Raw genomic sequence first — 20,584 nt, 5'->3', positions numbered from 1 at the left:
CTACCATGTGAGTTAGCACCGAGCACAATGGGGGGCTGATCCTGATTGGAGCCTCTGGGCACTACCATAAAAAAACTAATAGTAGCCTTGAAATCCTGGTACCACATAGCCATGGAGCCACGCATGCTCCTTATTACATTTTGCAAATCTTAGATATTACAAATAGGACATTTTATCATTGAAAATAGTCAGATCCCAAACACCTTTGACTGTAAAGCACACAGGAAAATTCTTAATCAATATGGCTTTTTTATTCATTGATTGCACTTAAAACAGGGAATACAATAGACTGACCAGCAAAATGAAAAAACATAATCAGAAAAGGCTTTTTAAGTCAGAGGCTCTGCCTCTTGAGTCATCGGATTTCAATATTTCTTTTGAGATAATTATATATTTCACAGTAATTTAATATATAATATACCTTTGATATGCGTGACCAGTTGAACAATACTTCATGAAAAATTATACATAACTTTCTAAATATTTTATAAATCAGATATTTAGCAAATACATTTTATTCCTAATTTTAGAATGTAAAAGTTCACCCACGCAAGGTGAAAGATGGATTTTTTATATGTGTTGGGTTTAAACTAACCAACCATTCTCTACTCCAGCTCCAAGTGCAATCATTTATACACCAGAGTAACTTTACATGGGTGATTAGTACAATTGTGTCTTCACTGGGACTACTCATGTGTGATGCTACTCGTGCACATAACACCCTGCTCCTGCAAAGGCTAATGCACATGCATCACTTTGCACACTGAGTAATCCCAGAGAGATCAATAGAACTTCTCAGTGTATGTAAAATTTAAGGTGTGCACAAGTCTTTGCAAGATCAGGGACTAATTCTTTTCAAAGATCACAGCCCAAATGTGCACTTGCAAAAAAAGTTTGTTTTTGTTTTTCATGGAACAAAAGAAAATCTCTTCAAATTCACACATTACAAAACATTCTGCATGTGCATTGTACATGGCAATTTCTTCCACTTATCCTGACCTGGAGCCTAACGTTTGAACATTGGACGAACAAACATATTAAGAATGATATTCATTTAAAGTAAAAAGAACACTAATAGGACCTCTTCCATCCTTCCCAGCACTGGAAAGTATAGTAACATCTGTCGGTGAGAGAAATGCACCGATTTTTCAATATTCTGCAAAAACTTACCCAAAAGTGCAATTTAGAAGCTGCAGGAGCGAAATATGTTTGATAAAGTCATTTGGCAGGATAGACACAGTTGGTGGACTGACAATATTACACTTGTTATAGCAAGACACCGGTGATACACAGGCACAATAGGAAAGCAGATCAGAGCTATAAAAGGGACTACTGAGATAGTGGTAGTGAGAAGAGACTTCATGAGGCATTATTATGATTTGAATTATCTTTGGTTAACATATGTCTAAGAATGCATTTAATTATTTTGTTCTGCTTTCCTGAGAGCATTAGGCAAACAAAAGAAATTTACCAGACTCCCCAGCAGCAAAGAAAACCGACTGTTGCAAAACTGGTTTTGCATACTCGAGAGATAAGCCTCTGGGGTGAAATCCTGGCCCCATTTATGTAAGTGTCAAAACTCCTACTGACTTCAATGGGGCCAAGATTTCACCCCTGAACTTTAAGCTGCTTATTCAAAGTGAACCTGAATAATGTCAATATTCGTGTCCTGAGCATGAATGTGTTCGATAGTCAATTTACTAAAACCAGTAACTTAACAGCAACTCTATCATGCATGTAGTTCCATGTAATTCAATAGGACTTACTCAAACAAGGAGTTCTGCAATTAAAGGCCCTATAAGAAATACTGGCCATCTTAATGACATCTTTGGCAAATAACTTCAGGAAAAAAAATTACTACTGTGCACTTCAGTGGCATGGAACTCAGAGGTAGTTGGCAACTGGTTTTTTCTTCCTGAAGAAAATTGACTTTTTAGTGAAATATTTTGTCCCCAAAAATTATTTTGATTCAGAAATACTGTTGCAGTGCCGCATGGGAGATATAGTTCTGGTCCCTCATGCCCCCATTTTTCTCCACAGACTGGGCTTCATGGGCAGACTACATTTCCCCGGTGTATCACCTCCTTTCATAAGAGGCACAAGAAAACAAGACAACTGTAATGAAAAATTGTATTCAATAAAAAATTGGATTTTTGACTAAAGCCGTTTTTGCTGGAAAAATTTAAATGAACCTTACTCAGTAACCTCTACCCCCTGTTTTTAAACTGATAATATTCTTTTAAAAGCCAAACCATTTAAAGGGGAAGATTTTTTTAAAACTACTACAGTAAAACTTCTGTCAGTGTGAAATTATTCTTCTGTGTAAAAATCAGTTAAGCGCTGTACAGTATACCTAAAACCCACTTCTATATATTTCCTTGGGCAAGAGATTATTTTTGTTTGCTTTTCTTTCCTAACTACTACATAATAAAGCTTACCACAATAGAAAACATGCTTTTATGAACATTATCAATGGAAATCAGATGAAGGACTTAATTGCCTGATTACATACCACATCTGGAAAGTTGTCTGCATCTGAATATCTCTTGTGAGGCAAACAGGCCAAACATTGTAGATGCTAAGTTCTTGAGTCACTTCTCCCCCTTTCCTAATGGATACAGGTGGATTTCACCTCTGTGTACAGGGCCAGTACATGCAGAAGTGGTGATAGCCCATTCACAGAATATCACTGTCAGAAGGGACCTCAGGAGGTTATCTAGTCCAAGCCCCTGCTCAAAGCAGGACCAATCCCCAATTTTTGTCTCAGATCCCTAAATGTCCCCCTCAAGGATTGAATTCACAACCCTGGGTTTAGCAGGCCAGTGCTCAAACCACTGAGCTATCCCTCCCCCAAAACAACTGTCACACAGAATGGCCCCCTCAAGGATTGAACTCAAAACCCTGGGTTTAGCAGGCCAATGCTCAACCCACTAAGTTATCCCTCCCTCTGGTTGGGGACCCTAAGCAGGAACATTCCCTACCCCCGCCCCCCAACACACATACCGCATACTACTAAAGTGAATAAGGGGCCCTCTTGAGCTGCTCGAGGCCCTGATCAATTGGTTAGTCCGCTAATGCCTAGCGCTGGCACGGAGTACGACTTACATCTCATTAAACCCTAGCTCATAACGCTCAAGTGGGACTTAGGTAGTGTGTGGCGCTGTCATGAGGTGTGAATTGTGCCGCTTCCTTGTTCAGGCCCTGTATACAAGGGTGAAAGACACCCCGTGTGTGTAAATGTATGCCTGTTAGGAACAGGAATCAAGACTACACATAATAATGCAATTATTCTAGTGTTTCCCAGTGACAGGGATTCCCTGCTCTAGCCCCATTTCCACTAGTAGATTTTTGCCATATGCTGCTATTAAGGCACTCATGAAGAATACCCAGGATTTGACAAGTAATCTTTGCGTTTAGTCAGTGCAGGTGGAAACAATGAGGAGCTATTCCAATCTCAGGCATTGATCTGACTTCTTAAATTGAATTGATATAAAATCTAGTGTCTTAACATCATGCAAAATCATTTATGGCATGCTATGCAATAACACCGTATGTTATCAAAATGCTGTATTGCACAGGAGATCAGCGCTGGCTACGTAGCAGTTCTCGTGAACTAAACAAATCTGGAAGGACTGAATTTTGTATGGGAACATTTTGCTCAGCCCTCCTGCAAAGCAATAGATTACAATTGGATTCTACCATTTTCCTCTTGCTAAACTATAAATCAGGAAGTGGAATGAGTAACGGCAGCAATCCATCAACAGCAATCCAATCATGGAGTGTCAATTTTTTTCCTGAATCCTCTCCTTTCTCTTGTCCAATGTTTAAGGCTTCCAAACCATAAACAGACAATGATTAGATCTGTGCAGGTCACCCACCCAGATGATGAAGATGCATTAAAAATATAAAACCTCTCTATATTGCTTAATGTTGCTCTGAAGCTGTAGCAGTGGGTTAAAGTTCAGAAACAGCAGTTTATATATATATATATATATATAAAAAACCTCTTGGCACTGGATTTGAAAAGACCATCTACCATAACCGACAGGATTCTGAACCTCTATTCATGGTTGAATTTACTGGGCAATTGAAAGCTTTACGGAACTCCTCGAAGTTGCTCATTGCACCAATAACTCTAAAGAAAGAAACAAAACACAACATCTAAGTTATTTGAAATGAAACATCACAGATCCTGCAGAGTTCTGCTGAACTTTAAAGTTTCAGATTTTTTTCTATTTGTGGAAGTTACATTTTCTGTTCTCTTTATTCTCAGGCATTGGAAAAGTTTTGTATTTCAGGGAAAGTTTTCCTCTAAATTAACATCGGGCCAACATTGTTTTACCCAAAGTATTGAGAAGGACCTGCGAGAAACTCCAGTGAAGTCAGTGGGATTTTGTAGAATAAAATGCTATTTTACAGAGTAAGGGTGTCCAAATCTAGATCGTAGCATTCAGGAAAGGTGCCAGCTTAAAAGGCTAATGGAATGGAATTTGTCTTTTGTCACTCAACAAACAAGGGCAGCACAGAAAACAGGAGTATAGACTCCCTTACACTGTCCTGGCAATGTCTACATGCCAACCTGAAGAGACCACCTCCAGTTGGGACAATAGTTCCCTCTCTGTGCACATAGTTCTTGACTTCTCTTTCCTGCCCTCCCTTATTTCATGTCAGCTAGGATTATTTTACCATTGCTAAAATTACATTTTGTTGACTCCTAGTAGTTTTTAGTCTCTTAATACTTACTAATGTGAAGTTTGAAATGGTACTAAAATAAGTGAAAGTCTGGGCTAATGGCAGACATGTATCTACTAAGCAATTAATCATGTATCTCTTTCACCTTGGCTCTGCAGTGAAGTAGCACTTTTTCTCCGCTGCATACAATCAGCCTTTCAGTGTAGCTCAGCATGGTGGAAAAGAAATTCCCATCACACTGATTGGACTTTCTGCTAGTAGGGATACTTGCAGTGCAAAAAATGCCTAAAGGTCAGTTTTGTGGGGAGAACTACAATATACTATTAGGCTGCAAATAAAATATCAGGAAACATTAAGCTTTCAGATACATATTCAGGGCCTGCATTTAGAAACTTTGAAGTCAGTGCAAGTCCTGCTTGCCGTGTCAGCCACTTAATTGAGACACACCTATTGCAAATTAATAGCCACTACTAATTACTGAAAATATAGTTACAGTTAATAAATATCACTAATGGCAAAGAGTACATAGTGAGGAAAGACTATTCAAGGATGAAATCATGTATCCCTAGGGTTTTATATTGCCATCCCTCATCATAGTATCTGAGACCTTGCATGTAAAATTGATAGCAATAACAAAGTCCCTGGAATCTCTGGGACTTCTCCCTTCTTGAGGTAAAACCGCTGCTTGAGGTAGGGGGGTTGGTTTTGATTTGTCAGATGTTATTAATTTCACAGGAATATCACTGTTGAGTCCCAGTCTTATGGTAAAAAGATGCCTTTTGAAAGAGGAAGGTTTTTCAGCATTTGCTAAAGATGGTCAGATTCTGGATTCACCTAATCTTCTCTAGAAGTTTGTTCCATAACCTGATAACATCAGCTGAGAATGCTTTTGTCCAAAATCACTGTGGTCCTCAGGGACATGGAAACCTGAGATTCACAGAGACCAGAGGCAAACAAGCTGTTTTAGATTCTAGGCCTGGACTATGGAACACCCCCAGAGGAGATCAGAACAAGATCTAGTCTGACCATTTTCCAAGACTTGTGCAGAACCCACATTTTTGCAGAAGCCTATCCCCAATGATGGAAGTGGAGATAATAAAAATATTCAAGTACAAATAACTAAATGCTAGAACAATAAGAGCAGCACCCACTTTTGCATTGATTCCTTTACCTCTTTCAGTGTCCTATATTTCTGCAGTTAGACACTGTATTGTCTCTGTAGGTACCTTAGCAGAGCCGTAACTACGCATTTTAGCGCCAGGGCAAACAATCATATTTGCACCAGTGGTGCTGCCCTGGCTTGAAGTAGTAATAACAAACACCAAATACATGGTTTCCATACTTTCCATCAGCAGTATCCCCACTATAAAAATTGTTCCAGCACCCCTGATTTGCGCCCCCTAAAGGTGATGGGGGAGGAGGTTGCACACAGGCTTATGTGTCTCCCCAGATTTCTGCCTCCCATTTAGCACAGAGGTTTTCACACTGTGGGATGCACCTCCCTAGGGCAATGTGCCCTACAGTTTGAAAACCATTGCCTCCTGCCAGGAGCCGACATTGGCCTGCTTGGGCCCCTGGCTCTCCGTGCTGTGGTAGCAGGTGCTCTGGTCAGCTGCCTGGCAGCCCTCTCTGCCCTGCTCCCTGAGCCAGCTGCCTCTGGTGGCCAAGCTCACAGTCATACAGCCTGAGCTCTGAGCTCAACCATGCAAGCCCGGTGCCCACTCCAAGCACTGGGGGACAGCTGCTCCCGCCAGCTCCAGAAACCAAGCCTGTGAGAATGCAGCGACCCCTAGGGTTACCATATTTCAAGATCCCAAATAAAGGACACTGCCTGGGGGAGGAGGAGCTGGAGAGGGTATTTGGGGGGTGTTGGAGGGGGTACCTGTGGCAAGGGTACCCACTGGAGGTAGGCTGCCAATGCTGGGGAGAGATGGTCTGGCTTAACAGGGGAGCCCCAGCTGCTGCCAAGGGGATGTTGGGTTGGGTTCTCGCTTCCCACCCCACAGTCCCCTATCCCCTTCTCTTCCCCATCCCATCCCCCTCCCACCACTCCCACATCCCCCTCCGCCTGCCCCATTCCTCTCTCTTCCCCATCCCCACTGTCCCCTGCCCTATCCCATCCCCCTTCCTTCCCCACTGCATCTTTCCCTGACCTCATCCCCTTTCCCCAATATGCCCCCTGTGGGCATTTACCATTGTACAGAAAACAAGATGGTGACCATATAGGGCACCCACCAAACATAGAAGGGGAAGACAACTGGCACTAGGACCCAAGAGGCGGTGTCCAGCTGCGGAGGCACGAGAGCTTAGCAGGAGAAGCAGCTCCATACCACCTCCTCCCCGCTTCCAGCCTGGGCCTCTGTTTGGGGGAGCAATGCCCCTGGCGCCCGAAACTATGCCCACGGACTCCGGCCAACGCTGCTGGGCTCAATCCTGCGGGGTGGAGGGCTATCTCAGCTGGGCCTGATCTTGCGCTGCCCCATTTCTGCACCCTGGGCAGTTGCCCCTCTTGCCCCACCCTAGTTACAGCTGTGTACTTTAGACAGATATATTATTTACTGAAAGAAAAGGAGTACTTGCGGCACCTTAGAGACTAACACATTTATTTGAGCATAAGCTTTCGTGAGCTACAGCTCACTTCATCGGCTGCATACTGTGGAAAATACAGTAGGGGATTTTATATACACAGAGAACATGAAACAATGGGTGTTACCATACACTCTGTAAGGAGAGAGATTAGGTAAGGTGAGCTATTACCAGCAGGAGAGAAAAAAAACCTTTTGTAGTGATAATCAAAGTGGGCCATTTCCAACAGCTGACAAGAACGTGTGAGGAACAGTATGGGGGGAAAATAAACATGGGGAAATAGTTTTACTTTGTGTAATGACACATCTACTCCCAGTCTTTATTCAGGCCTAAGTTAATGGTGTCCAGTTTGCAAATTAATTCCAATTCAGCAATCTCTCTTTGGAGTCTGTTTTTGAAGTTTTTTTGTTGAAGAATTGTGACTTTTAGGTCTGTAATCAAGTGACCCAGAGAGATTGAAGTGTTCTCTGACTGGTTTTTGAATGTTATAATTCTTGACGTCTGATTTGTGTCCATTTATTCTTTTATGAAGAGCCTGTCCGGTTTGGCCAAACCTTGATTATCACTCCTGCTGGTAATAGCTCACCTTACCTGATCACGCTCATTACAGTGTGTATGGTAATGCCCGTTGTTTCATGTTCTCTGTGTATATAAAATCTCCCCACTGTATTTTCCACTGCATGCATCCGATGAAGTGAGCTGTAGCTCACGAAAGCTTATGCTCAAATAAATTTGTTAGTCTCTATGGTGCCACAAGTACTCCTTTTCTTTTTGCAGATACAGATTAACATGGCTGCTACTCTGAAACCTGTCATATTATTTACTCTACCTGAATTGAGGAGGGCTGTGAACTCCAGTATGGATTTGCTCTCTTGCAGACTCTGGTCTGAAGGAGTTGCATCTCACCTAACGAAGAAAAGACAAACATGTATATTATTTGGGGGACACAGTTTTCAAAATGTAGCTGATCCGTCTACATGTATTACTGTAATATATATGAGATGAGCAGGAACAATACCACACCCATTTTCCTTCACCTCCACTGGCTTCCTAGTCATCTCTGTATCTAATTTAAAGCAATTCTGATTTTCAAACACTCTCCAGGGATCCAAGTCTCTAACCACTGCTGTTCCCCATCTGCTCACTTAGCTCATCTAATGCTAGCTTCCTTGATTGTCTTTTCCCTTGAGAGTCATTGTAATTGAGGGTCGCCTCTTGTCTTGTGCTGCACCATCTGGAACTCTCTTTCCCCTCCCTTTTAACCACTACGAATCTTCCTGGTTTTAAACCTCTAAAGCAGGGGTCTCAAACACATGGCCCGCCGAGTTCTTTGCTGCGGCCCGCCAAGCTCCCTGAGCCCCACACCACCGAGCTATTTCCTATGGCTGCCAAGTTCCCCTTACCCACCGCCAACCCTCCCTCCCAGCACGCTGCATCCCCGCTCCTCTGCCTACCTCCAGGTGCTTCCTGCCACCAAACAACTGTTTGGTGGCACTTAGTGCTTTCCAGGAGGGGGAAGAGCGGGGAGCCATGCACTCAGAGGAGGAGGCTGAGAAGAGGTGGGGCAGGGATTTGTGGAATGGGTTGGAAGAGAAGCAGGGAGGGGGTGGAGTTGGGGTGGGGACTTTGGGGAAGGGGTTGGAATGGTGGTGGGGAAGGGGTGGGAAGACACAGGACAGGGGCAGGGCCTCATGGAAGGGGTGGAGTGGGGCAGGGCTGGGAGTAGGGGGGGGGTGTCAGTGATATGGCCCTCGGATCAATGTACTAGTCCTCATGTGGCCCTCGTGATCATTTGAGTTTGAGATCCCTGCTCTAAAGTGTATATTAAAGACATAATGATGTTTCTTGTCCCTGTCAACCATAGACATTACTTAACACATTACTTCATTATTTTCAATACTGATTCCTAATGTATTTTCCAAGTTTCCTTTAATGCCCCTTAATTTTCAGCTCCTAAGGTCATATCTGACCCAATTATGAGTGACCACAAAGGCGGCTATGGACAATATATGCAAATACTGAATTATCCTCTTGTCTGCTATACCCAGTACACCCTAACAGACCTTGTGAGTTGGTCAAGCACCTAATCCTTTGTATGAAATAAGATGAATTCAAGGATATTTAATGTCCATACCGGTGTCTCTTTTCTAAAAGTGTGCTGAATATACAAAGAGCACCAGAAGGCAATCTTAATGTACAGCAGACAAAGTGAACAAACTTTCCAAGATTACTCTCTCCTCCATTGCTTGGTTTCACTGAACAACATGCCCAATACATCAGACTTAAGACCCATTGCTCTCAAACCTCTGAAACCCTACAAAGGCCTATATAGGTGAGAAACCGAAGGGGAAGTGATTGAAAAATTGGCAGGGACAGGATGAAGGCTATTGAGATGAAGAGGTTTACAAGAGAGAGGGATATGGCTGTCATGACAACTATGTTCAAGAGCTGGAATAATTTCAGTGGGAGAAGTAGAGGAGCCAGTAAGTTGCAAAGAAAAAGGGGGTACAAAAGTTTGGGGATGAGACGAAAGATGAGTGAGGTCCTTGAGAGGACACAGAGGGAGAAGGAGAAGAAAAATTAGTAAGTTCAGAAAAAGGAGTCTTTATTAACCCTTTAAAATCTCTTCTTTTGGAGAAAAGGTTGGGGAGGAGGGGTTGTTTTTAAACCAAGATTGTAGAGCAACGTAGTGGATACATCAACCTGAAAATCCGTTTTCTAGTACTCACATGAGCGTAACTGAGAAAGAAGAGCTGATTGTGGGTGAATTCAATGCCTGGTAACAAAGCCTCCTCTGCTCCTTGTCTCTTTTCTTCAATCCATTTCCTATAGGCCTGATTGGAGAGGTACAGTGGGTATAGTTCAGTAGATACAGAGCTCAACAGCAGTTTTTACAATACTGTGTTTCAATTTTTTTCCCCTCAAGCACAAAGAAATAAAACAGCTGCCTACTGTGACATTGGCAGGCCAGGTGCCAGCTTCTGCCAAAGACCCCGTGTCTCAACTGGACACTTACAGATACATAGCTGGAATTTGTCTGGATCACTTGTGGATTAATATTGATAAAATAGGTGTTTGAATTATAAGAGTGTTTAGTCTCTCACAAATGCTTGTGAATTGCTGAACGCATTAATCTTACTTGTAATATCTGTGTTCCATATTGTAATGTAATATGTGAGTGGTTGCATTGTGAGCCTCTAGGATTGTATGAATTGCCATACACGAGAGGGACATTAGTTTGAAGACCTGCTCTTCTGCAGAAATGGTTATGCCCGTCCAGAAAGAGGAGGCCCACTGATACTAGATTGGGTGGATTTTACAACTGGAAACTCCCCACATCTGGATTGCCAACAAAAGGACTAAAGATTCTTATTCTTATTCTGCTTCTGCTCTCCTCCCTGAGAAGATGAGTCATGCAAATGGACTCCTCCCATCAGCTGAGTTTTTCAGCTCAGAGCACATGGCAGGAGGGGAATTTAAAAAAAAACAAACCAAAGGGACTATGTTGCTTGGACTTGTGGTTAGGGGGTGGAAGTATTTCTACGCATAAGCAAAAGATCCTCAGCTGCTTAACCAGGGTTACCCCTAAAGGTCAAATAGAGCTTGCTGATTATAGCAGCCTATATTACCTTTTGAAATCTAAGACTGTAATAATTCATGTGTCTATGTTGCTTGTTTTAACCATGTAAATAATTCCCTATTTTCCCTTTCCCTATTTAATTAATCTTCAGATAGTTTACTATAGGATTGGCTATAAGCATTGTCTTGGTGTGAAACCCAAAGTGCAATTGACCTGGGGTAAGTGACTGGCTCTTTGGGATTGGGATTAACCTGAATAGCGCTGTGATTCTTGGTGTAAGAGGCCATCTGTCACAGCGATATGCTTACCTGGCCAGTGAGACAGAGCAGAGTATCCAAGGGGACGGTCTGTGACTCCATGTTAAGGCTGTTAAAGTGCCTGAGAAGCTTGCACTTGGTGCAGTTGATTGGTGAGATCCAAGTTTATAACTCTCAAGCAATTAGGGGATTGTGCCCTGATTTTTAACAGTCTGCTCTCTGAGATTGGTGCGCATGCTCTTACATCACCACTGGGAATCTTACACCTACCCTGAAAGCCTCTCGCAAACCTCCATTGTCTGCAATGTTTTCTGCCAAAGTCCTCTTCCCTTTTACCTAGCAGAAAGGAAGAACATAATTCATTTGATCTGTTTCTAAACTGCATTTCAAGGACAACCTATATATACAGACAGGAAAAAAATCAAACAGAGGTTATAGGCCAGATCCTCAGCTACTGTAAATGAATAGCTCTGATGAAGAAAATTGCTTTCCAATGTGAAAAATCAAACCTATACTCATACCATTTCTGTATTCTCCTGTGGCCAGTTACTCTAGCTCTAGGGTTAGATCCCAAAGGCAAAGTGGCATGAAGCAGAAACAATGCATCTGAGAATCTGGTCTGTGAAATTTGAATGGGTATCAATATTTTTTTCCATCCATGTTTTAGCTCCTCTAGTTAGATCTGGGAATTTGCAAAGTTTTTTACTTATTTGACAAACTACATTTATTTCTCCACATAACTCTTTATCTACTACTGGAGTGACGGTAATTATCAAAGTATAACATAAAACAGTAGAATTAAAAGTAGATGTCATGGAGAGAATTGAAATGGGTAGTGTACAAAATGCTTTTTACAAATCTAGAAAGAAGGTTCAAGTTCTTTTTTCTAATATTGCTTCCAGCAACCATAAAAAAATCATGTTACAAAAATTGGTGTCATCTAAATGCTGATAAACCCAATATCCTGATATTACAATATTTAATATAATCTGAAAGAACCTCTCATTTTCTGTGGAGTAGAGCACTGTCTATTATCACCAGACCTATAAGGGTTCTTGAGTTATCAGATTGTATTGGTAATTCATTAGTTTTTTCCTCCAACATTTTATACAAAAAACAACCACAGGATCAAGTTTAGAATCAAATTAATTAAAATATGATTCCAATGCAACAGCTGATAAAATGGTATGAAGCAACAGTTTGAAATTTAGGACTGGACAAATTATCAGTGGCACAATGGTCTAGTCAAAGGCCTTTGGAGTGAATGGGAATCTTTCCATTGACTTCAATGGACTCTGGATCAGATCACTAAAACGGCTGTGGCTAAAAGGGATCATGATAGTGATGGGAGAACAAGAGAATTTCTTAACCCCACAGCTCTTTGGTATTGGCAAAATCTGAAACTATATCTATTTTCATATCTACTTTTTTCATTAAGCACCTTTTTGGAGACCTTTGCATTTCAAATTGAAAGAGGAGTTGAAAGAGGATGGTCCTGCTTGCATGCTTGGGGATTCTGTAGGGAAGTGTGTAATCTGGGAGCAGCAGTTAGTCAGGAAAAAGCCAGTCTAGAACAAAGTTAGCAAAGTTGTGCCTATGCCTTAGGGAGCAGCCTGCTTTGTCTCTCTCTGTGTGCGATTTTGTGTATCATTCTGAATTCTAAGAAATAAAGTAGTTTTACATTCCAGTGTTCCAAAAGGGGTATTTTATATTTTTATCTATGTGTGCGCATACCCTGAAACATAACAAAAATGACCCTATCATAAAGTGCAATATGATGCTTCACAGAAAAGAAGAACTAAATATCTTCACCTCAGTGAAGTCCTGTAGATGATATGACTGTGCACTAGCAGCAGTTCCTACAACTTCACAGATGAGGGAGGGTCCAAATCCTCCTAACCACAGTCAGGACCTCCAGAAAGCAAGAGACTAATGGATGGGCCAATAGCAACAGCATGGAACGAATGGGTGAGTTCCAGCAGCTCCTCCACAACATTTTCTGTGTCTTAAGTGATACCTCTTTTGTGGTGATGATGGTGGCAGCAGAGATGCTTAACAAACAGTGGGGGGTATTTTATTTGTAAATTGGCTGATATCCAGCACTGCAAACTTGAGTCATTGGATTGCTGATTGGTCAGCGGCACATCATCATTATCACTCAGCTGATGAACATACCTTTAACAACTTATTGTGCGGAGGTGCAAGAGCAGGTGAGTTAATTATGCTTTTAAAATGTCAAGACAGGAGGTAGAAATTGGGTTTAAAGGATATGGATTTAACTGTAAAAATGAGGTTAAAATCCTGGCCCCACAGAAGTCAATGGGAGTTCTGCAAATGATATCAGTGGGGCTAGAATTCCATACCCAGGGTCCCTATTTATGCTCCATTCAAGAAACGTACTGTTTAAACCTGCATATATTCAGGAGGAGCCCATGCTTCCGATAGCTAATACACAAATTTCATTTCTATTTCCTTTTTCAACTCTGCAGTTGCTGTGAATGATTGTTTAGTATTTGATTCATTTGATCAGCAACATGTCCACAAATAGCAAGAGTTGAATGGGAAATAAGCTGTAGCTTGTGTCTCCACACTATAATGTTAATTTATTTTCTGATGTATTGGGTGGGATTGCTAAACACACTATTAGTTCCCTCTTTTAAAGAAAATGGTAGCTGCCACTACACGGCTCCAATCACTGTTCTATGCTGACACTGCCATTAGAGGGCATTTAACACATACATCCCCATTGGACTACTCCTGCTGCTTGGCTTCACCCACTCACATAGCCTCCACTGTTGACCTCACTATGAGAAGCAGTTTAACCCTCTCAACAAAGAGTCTGTTCTTGTAATTTGTTTTGACTAATAATTTGACAAACAAGTTTAATTAAATAAATGTGCTCACTTCATGTATAGTACATGAACAGAAAAACAGCTACATTCATCTCAAAGCATTTGTTATGAATAGCCCATTCACTTGTAGCATTCCAACGTATTGGTAATCATGAAAAAATAAGTAAACTATCAGGGACTTCAGCCACTGGCATGTTACATACATTTAAGCCAGCTCTCTTCCAGTAATAGTTATTGTACTGGTTAATCATGCATTTTGTCTTCTCCTTGAATTTTTCTTCAGAGTCAGTGGACCACCAGGGATCTAAATTTCCATTTTTGTCATACTTACGACCTAAAAACCAGAAGACATTTTTGAGAAAAATATACTTTTTGCAGTATTTGTAGCATAGCATGGACACAAATACAAGAAGTTAGAGTAGTAAAACAGATGTATGACTTCACATCAGTTTGTCCACACTTGCTTATTCTGCTTAATTCACTTAGATTTTCTGATTTTTGTCCCTCAGCTAAAGGTAGTACTACAGAAACCCAACTCCTGTGGGTCATGCCATCCAGCGAATGCCACTCAGTCAGTGAATTCACAGTCAGATTCACAGTCAGTGAATCTCAAAAAGATGCAACATTAGGCATATCATTCACTTAATAGGGAAAAGGAAGATTCAACCCAAGAGGGTATGGAGTTATAGTCTTTGTAGTTTGCCTAACGGTGTGGCTGTGTACTTTGTTTTATTATTATATTATGGCATTATTTTACAGTGCTAACACCTGTACATCACTCCGCAGCAGCCATCTTAGCCAATGGGGTTGCACATATGTGACTGAGAATATAGTCTAGAGATTCTTTTTTGGATGTTGATGCACAAGCTGGAAATAACACAGCTTGACTCTCAGATCCCAGGATGAATTTATATAGCTGGAAATTGGAAAATAAGGGATTTCACAAGAGTAACTGAGGGCAGAATTTAACACTGCAGTTAGACCATAGTAGACAATTCATGTAATGACCTGTGAGCCAGAATGGAATCCAGCACGTACTCCCAAAACTATCTTGACTGTGCAGTGTGAATAAGAGTAAAATCAGAAAAACTTAAGTTTGTAACTAAAGTAATCAAATATGACTCTGAATATACACAAGGATATGACTTGCTGAGGAAGATTGTGTTATTTTACATAGCCATTTTTCAGAGAAAAATTACTTTCACACACATAAAATCATAATTGTTCTGAGTTATTCTTCATGAGGATTATTGAACTCAGAAGGATCAAAACAATTGACATTAAGATGTTTAGAGCCAAAAAGGGTGACATGATTAATCATCAGTTTTTGACTAATGGCTTTATTTATTTATTTATTTATTTTTGGCCACATCGATATTTTTATTTTATATTTTTGTTTAAAATGGACTTAGCCACTGGGTGAAATCCTGCCCCCACTGACATCAATGGCAAAGCTCCCATTTTTATCAGTAGGGCCTCTACTTCATCCAGTGTCTCCGTTCCCATTTTTATAACAACTTTTATCCCATGAGTGATGTCAACGACATAGCTCGGAGTTGTACAATATTACAGAAATAGGAACTTTCCGGTAAAATCTAATTGTGGTTATTTTTCATCCTCAGCCCATATAATTGTGATTCTGAAAACAGGCACATTGTTGCTATATTATAAAATTGATACTACACTTCTATGCTTCCTGCTTCCCAGTTTGCTTGTCTAAAGCCTCATGACATATGCTATGTCTACACTGCAATTAGACACCTGTGGCTGACCCGTGCCAGCTGACTTGGGCTCTGGCTAAGGGGCTGCTTAACCGTGGAGTGGATGTTCAGGTTTAGGTTGCAGCCTGAGCTCTGGGACCCTCCCACCTTGCAAAGTCCCAGAGCCTGGGCTCCAGCCTGTGCCCAAATGTCTACACAGCAATTAAACAGCTCCTTAGCCTGAGAGCCCTGTGAGCCACAGTCAGCTGGCACTGACCAGCCACTGTGTTTTAATTGCAGTGTAGACATGCCCAGAGAGAAATCAGCCAGTCGGCCACAGACCAGTCAGATCAATACCTTACAATACACTGCCATAAACTGTGTGTTATACGTTGCCATAATTTTCTACAGACTTCTACTTCTCATAATCAATATGACAATGAGAAGACAAAGACATAAGTCTATTAATTTTTATATCTATTGCAGCAGTGGAAGGAACTAGAGCTGGTCAGAAATTTTCTGATTGGCATTTTCTGATGGAAAATGGTTCTATTTCACAAAAGCAAAACACTGTGCAGAAGCATGTCAATTTAAAGGAAAATGCGTTCCAAAAGAAAAAATGGAAAGATGTTGATAAACATTCTGAATGGAACATTTTGATTTTCCATTTTGAAAATTATTTTTGCTTTTTAAGATTTTGTATTATGTAAATTAATTTTGTAAAGCAAAAATCAGAATGAAAAGGTTTTGATTTTGTCAAAATAAAACGTTTCCGTTAGCCCAAAATATCTTTTTTTCAGAATTTCATTTTATTGGATAGTTTCTATCATTTTTCTTTTTGTTCTGCTTCAGACCGGGGGAAAATACTCATTCATAAAAAATCCCTCTTGGCCCAACTTCAGAAGGAATCCATACAAAACTAAACCATTCTTTTTACAATCTTATGGTCCTCTTCACACATCTTATCATTGTTGAAAATATGTACACATAAAGCTGCTTCAACGCATCTTTTTTTTCTATTCAACAAATCCAAAAAGAAGAACAATATAAATGTGGACAATTACTCACCGTTATTATCAAATCCATGGGTAAACTCATGCCCAACAATTACTCCAATGGCACCATAACTTAAAGACCTATAACACAAAAGAGCAGTTTCACCTTACAATATATGCATGCATATGAACATCAAAGCAGATGAGATAGAAGATAGAACAGGTTTCCATTTCAGAAAAGATTTTTTGTGTCTAAAGCCTAAATCCACAAAGTTCCTCTCAAAGCTTCTGATAGTGAAAGGTGGAACATGAAAAACCTTGTTTATTAAAGAAGGGTGAAAATAAAACCTTAAAGGCATTGTTGTCATCTCTGAAGTGGCTAGATTTTCTATACAAATATCTTATGTCATCATCAGGACTCAAAATAAAAAGGGGGCTTCCAACTGATTGCAGCATTTATTTTCTAACTGGGAACTGGGTAGTGTTAAGAGTAAAATTATTCTGTTATTGTAGTTAAAGAAAAGCACAGATCAAAGATTAAAAGCACAGATCAAAGATTAAAAGATTAAAAATCTAATCACTCTGCTCTGAGTATGTGATAGACAAGCTTGCAAATGCATGGCATTTAATGTCTGAAACATTAAACAGATTCCCGTTGTTTTCAAAAGAGGTATTATCCTATTTCCCTTCACCTGTGCAGAAATAAGAGATTATCTACAATCAGATCTAATGCACTGAAGAGACAGAAAGGAGACAATCATTTCATGTTCCTGGCAGATAATAATTGACATCTGCCTGGTTTGTTTGTACAGTGTATTTTTGTTTTCAATTTTCGGATGTTCTTCTATGGTGAGAGGAAAAGACGTGTGTGAAATTTTCATTCAGAAGACGTATTCATGAAACACATCTTGTATTTGCTAAGTTATTCTTCTGGAACTTTACATACGTCACATGTTACAGAAATGCCATACAACAAAGTAGTGTATATTAGTGTATTAATAACACATTGTATAGTAACAGGAAAAGGCAAAGGGTTTGAAGTAACATTTTATTACTGGGCATAATGATCCATCACATACTAATTGTTCATTTCAGTCATGCCCAAAAAAGTGTTTATGATTTAATCCCCCCAAAATATGACAATTCTTTTTTTCTGATTCCAGCACTCATGTATGGTCTCTATTATATGGACCGACAAAAGATCCAGAATAAGCCAAGCTGTTTGATATAGAGCAGATTCATTTGTTTACTAAATGTCATTCTGATGAGTAAAGGAGTGAAAATGCCTTGTGTCATAAATATAGAAGGAAGGGTAAACACCTTTCAATCCCTCCTGGCCAGAGGAAAAACCCTTTCACCTGTAAAGGGTTAAGAAACTAAGACAACCTTGCTGGAACCTGACCAAAATGACCAATGAGGAGACAAGATTCATTCAAAGCTGGGGGGTAGGGAGAACAAAGGTTCTCTCTGTCTGTGTGATGCTTTTGCCGGGAACAGAAAAGGAATGGAGTCTTAGAACTTAGTAAGTAATCTAGCTAGATATGTTTAAATGGCTGTTTTGTTTAAATGGCTGATAAAATAAGCTGTGCTGAATGGAATGTATATTCCTGTTTTTGTGTCTTTTTGTAACTTAAAGTTTTGCTGAGAGGGATTCTCTATGTTTTGGATTTGATTACCCTGTAAGGTATTTACCATCCTGATTTTACAGAGGTGATTCTTTTACTTTTTCTTCAATTAAAGTTCTTCTTTTAAGAACCTGATTGCTATTTCATTGTTCTTAAGATCCAAGGGTTTGGGTCTGTGTTCACCTATGCAAATTGGTGAGGATTTTTATCAAGCCTTCCCCAGGAAAGGGGGTGTAGGGTTTGGGGAGGATTTGGGGGGGAAAGATGTTTCCAAGTGGGCTCTTTCCCTGTTATATATTTGTTAGACGTTTGGTGGTGGCAGCAGTAAAGTCCAAGGGCAAAAGGTAAAATAGTTTGTACCTTGGGGAAGTTTTAACCTAAGATGGTAAAAATAAGCTTAGGGGGTTTTCATGCAGATCCCCACATCTGTACCCTAGAGTTCAGAGTGTGGAAGAAACCTTGACAACTTGTATAAGTTAGAGTAACAAAGAAGAGAAATATGTGAGGCATAATTGTTTAAAAGAACCACAATTTCAGCTCTTTGACAGGAGATCAGGGTACCAAGAAATCAGCTCAGAGAACAAAACTGGAATTGACTACACTGAAATAAGCACTGTAGAAAAGGAGTTAACTGGACAGCACCTCCCTTTATTCCTACTTACTGCACCACAAGAAAGTCACTTGGCTCATAAGAAATAATCTTGAACATGAATTTATTTCTTCCTAAGTTGAATACATATCTCTATATTTACTGCCAAAATTTCTATTTAGAGGAGCACTTGTCCCAATTGAAATATAATAAATACAACATATGTTTAAAGGTAAACAATGGAATTTATTAAGGACACCTGTCAGTAGTAATTGGTCTCATTTGATAGCAAGATAGCTTTCTGAAACTGTGATCAGGGTCTTTTTATTCTCTTGTCCCTCCCCAAGTATGAAAACATTGAATTGCATGGAAGTAGGGACTTTTCACTAAGCATGATTAAAGGTGACCTGAAATCATTTCCCCCTATAACAGCACATGTTAACCATGGCCCCAGTGGAACTGGTCATCTGCTTAAAGGCAAGCATGTGCTAAAGTGCTTTGCTGGATTAAAGCTCATGATCCTGAGAGATATTTATTGCCTTGATGAGACCCTAAGAGGGACATCAAGCACTTTGGCCCAGGTCCACAAAAGTACTTAGGCGCCTAAGATGTCTGATTCCAGGAGAGGAGTTCCCAGCTATAGAGCAGAAGCAGAGCAAATCCTGCAGCCCAGACTTAGGCACCTAACTCCAGGACTCCTAACTCCCTTCTCACCAGCATCTCCTATTGGCTAGTTTATGGGGGCTCCCCACCTAACATGCTGGCTTTTGTGGATCCCATTCCTAGGCACCTATCTCTCCCCATTAATTGTATAGGGAGCCTAGGGGCCTAATTCAGACTCTGTGAATTGCAGTGTGTTCCTGTGATTTTCTAGGCACAAGTTAGGCCTTGAAGTACTGAGCCTCAAAACCCCTATGTTCCTTTTGTGGATCCAAGCCTTTTGGACCTAATCCAAAACCCACTGAAGTCAATGGAAATGCTGCCATTCACTTCAGGAGGCTTTGGAGCAGGTCCGATATTAGTTTAAAATTATAGTAAGAAAATAGTGAAATTTTAATGGAGGAATACACTAAATGCCCCTCTTAGCTGGGGTGGGCCAGCATTCAGTGCAGATGAAAGTTTTTGTTTCCATTATTTACAGTTCTTTTCTAATAGACTTCATGCACACGTTGCTCTCTTCTGCTCACTACAGAATCAAAACACCCAAATCAGACACAATTATTTACGAATTCCTCAAAGCAATCAATCCTCAGTTTAAAATAACACAGAGACATCCGGTTTCCCAAGGTAAAAACAGGTATATCACAAGGCAGCAGCTTTTCAGATCAACCTGGTTTTTCAATAGAAAAAGCAGCCTGCAGCAGAAGGACACATCCCAAAGGGCTCTCCTGTTGCCAGTTTCTTCATGCCATGATTATACATTTCTACTGTACACATTGTTTTGGGCTGCTGTATCAATACACTCTTTCACTTCATGCTCCCTTTCATTTCACACAAGAACGTACCTTTGCAACTCTTTTACTCCTCATTGCCTACTTACTATAGTTTTCCTTTCTTACTTACCTAGGATATTCTGTCCCCCAAAAGAAAGGCTTTTGGAGTTCTCCTGCTGGGAATCCTGTAATAGTTAAAATACAAAAGTTAGAAGCAAATTCAATCCAGCTGAATGATGAAGCCATGAGGGGGATTTTAAGAGGGTTCTGCAAAA

At 40.4% G+C, this 20,584-nt stretch overlaps 1 protein-coding gene across 1 annotated transcript in view; it reads right to left on the bottom strand.

Moving 5' to 3' along the window:
- Positions 1-249: 249 nt before the first annotated feature.
- The window catches only part of PHEX (phosphate regulating endopeptidase X-linked), a 142,878-nt gene continuing 122,543 nt past the window's right edge, over positions 250-20,584 (bottom strand). Inside the window, exons 16-22 of the mRNA XM_084637535.1 lie at positions 20,440-20,494; positions 16,736-16,803; positions 14,171-14,301; positions 11,386-11,451; positions 10,008-10,112; positions 8,108-8,184; positions 250-4,135 (exon numbers count right to left, since the gene is read on the bottom strand). Coding sequence (XP_084493661.1) covers positions 4,033-4,135; positions 8,108-8,184; positions 10,008-10,112; positions 11,386-11,451; positions 14,171-14,301; positions 16,736-16,803; positions 20,440-20,494 — 605 coding nt within the window. The 3' untranslated portion in view covers positions 250-4,032. The remainder of the gene's footprint in view (positions 4,136-8,107; positions 8,185-10,007; positions 10,113-11,385; positions 11,452-14,170; positions 14,302-16,735; positions 16,804-20,439; positions 20,495-20,584) is intronic.

This window comes from Lepidochelys olivacea (genome assembly GCF_965140295.1).
Source record: "Lepidochelys olivacea isolate rLepOli2 genome assembly, chromosome: 1".
Classification (NCBI taxonomy): Eukaryota; Metazoa; Chordata; order Testudines; family Cheloniidae; genus Lepidochelys; species Lepidochelys olivacea.
The sequence above is the reverse complement of the archived record's forward strand: the minus strand, read 5'-3'. Positions and strand labels throughout refer to the sequence as shown.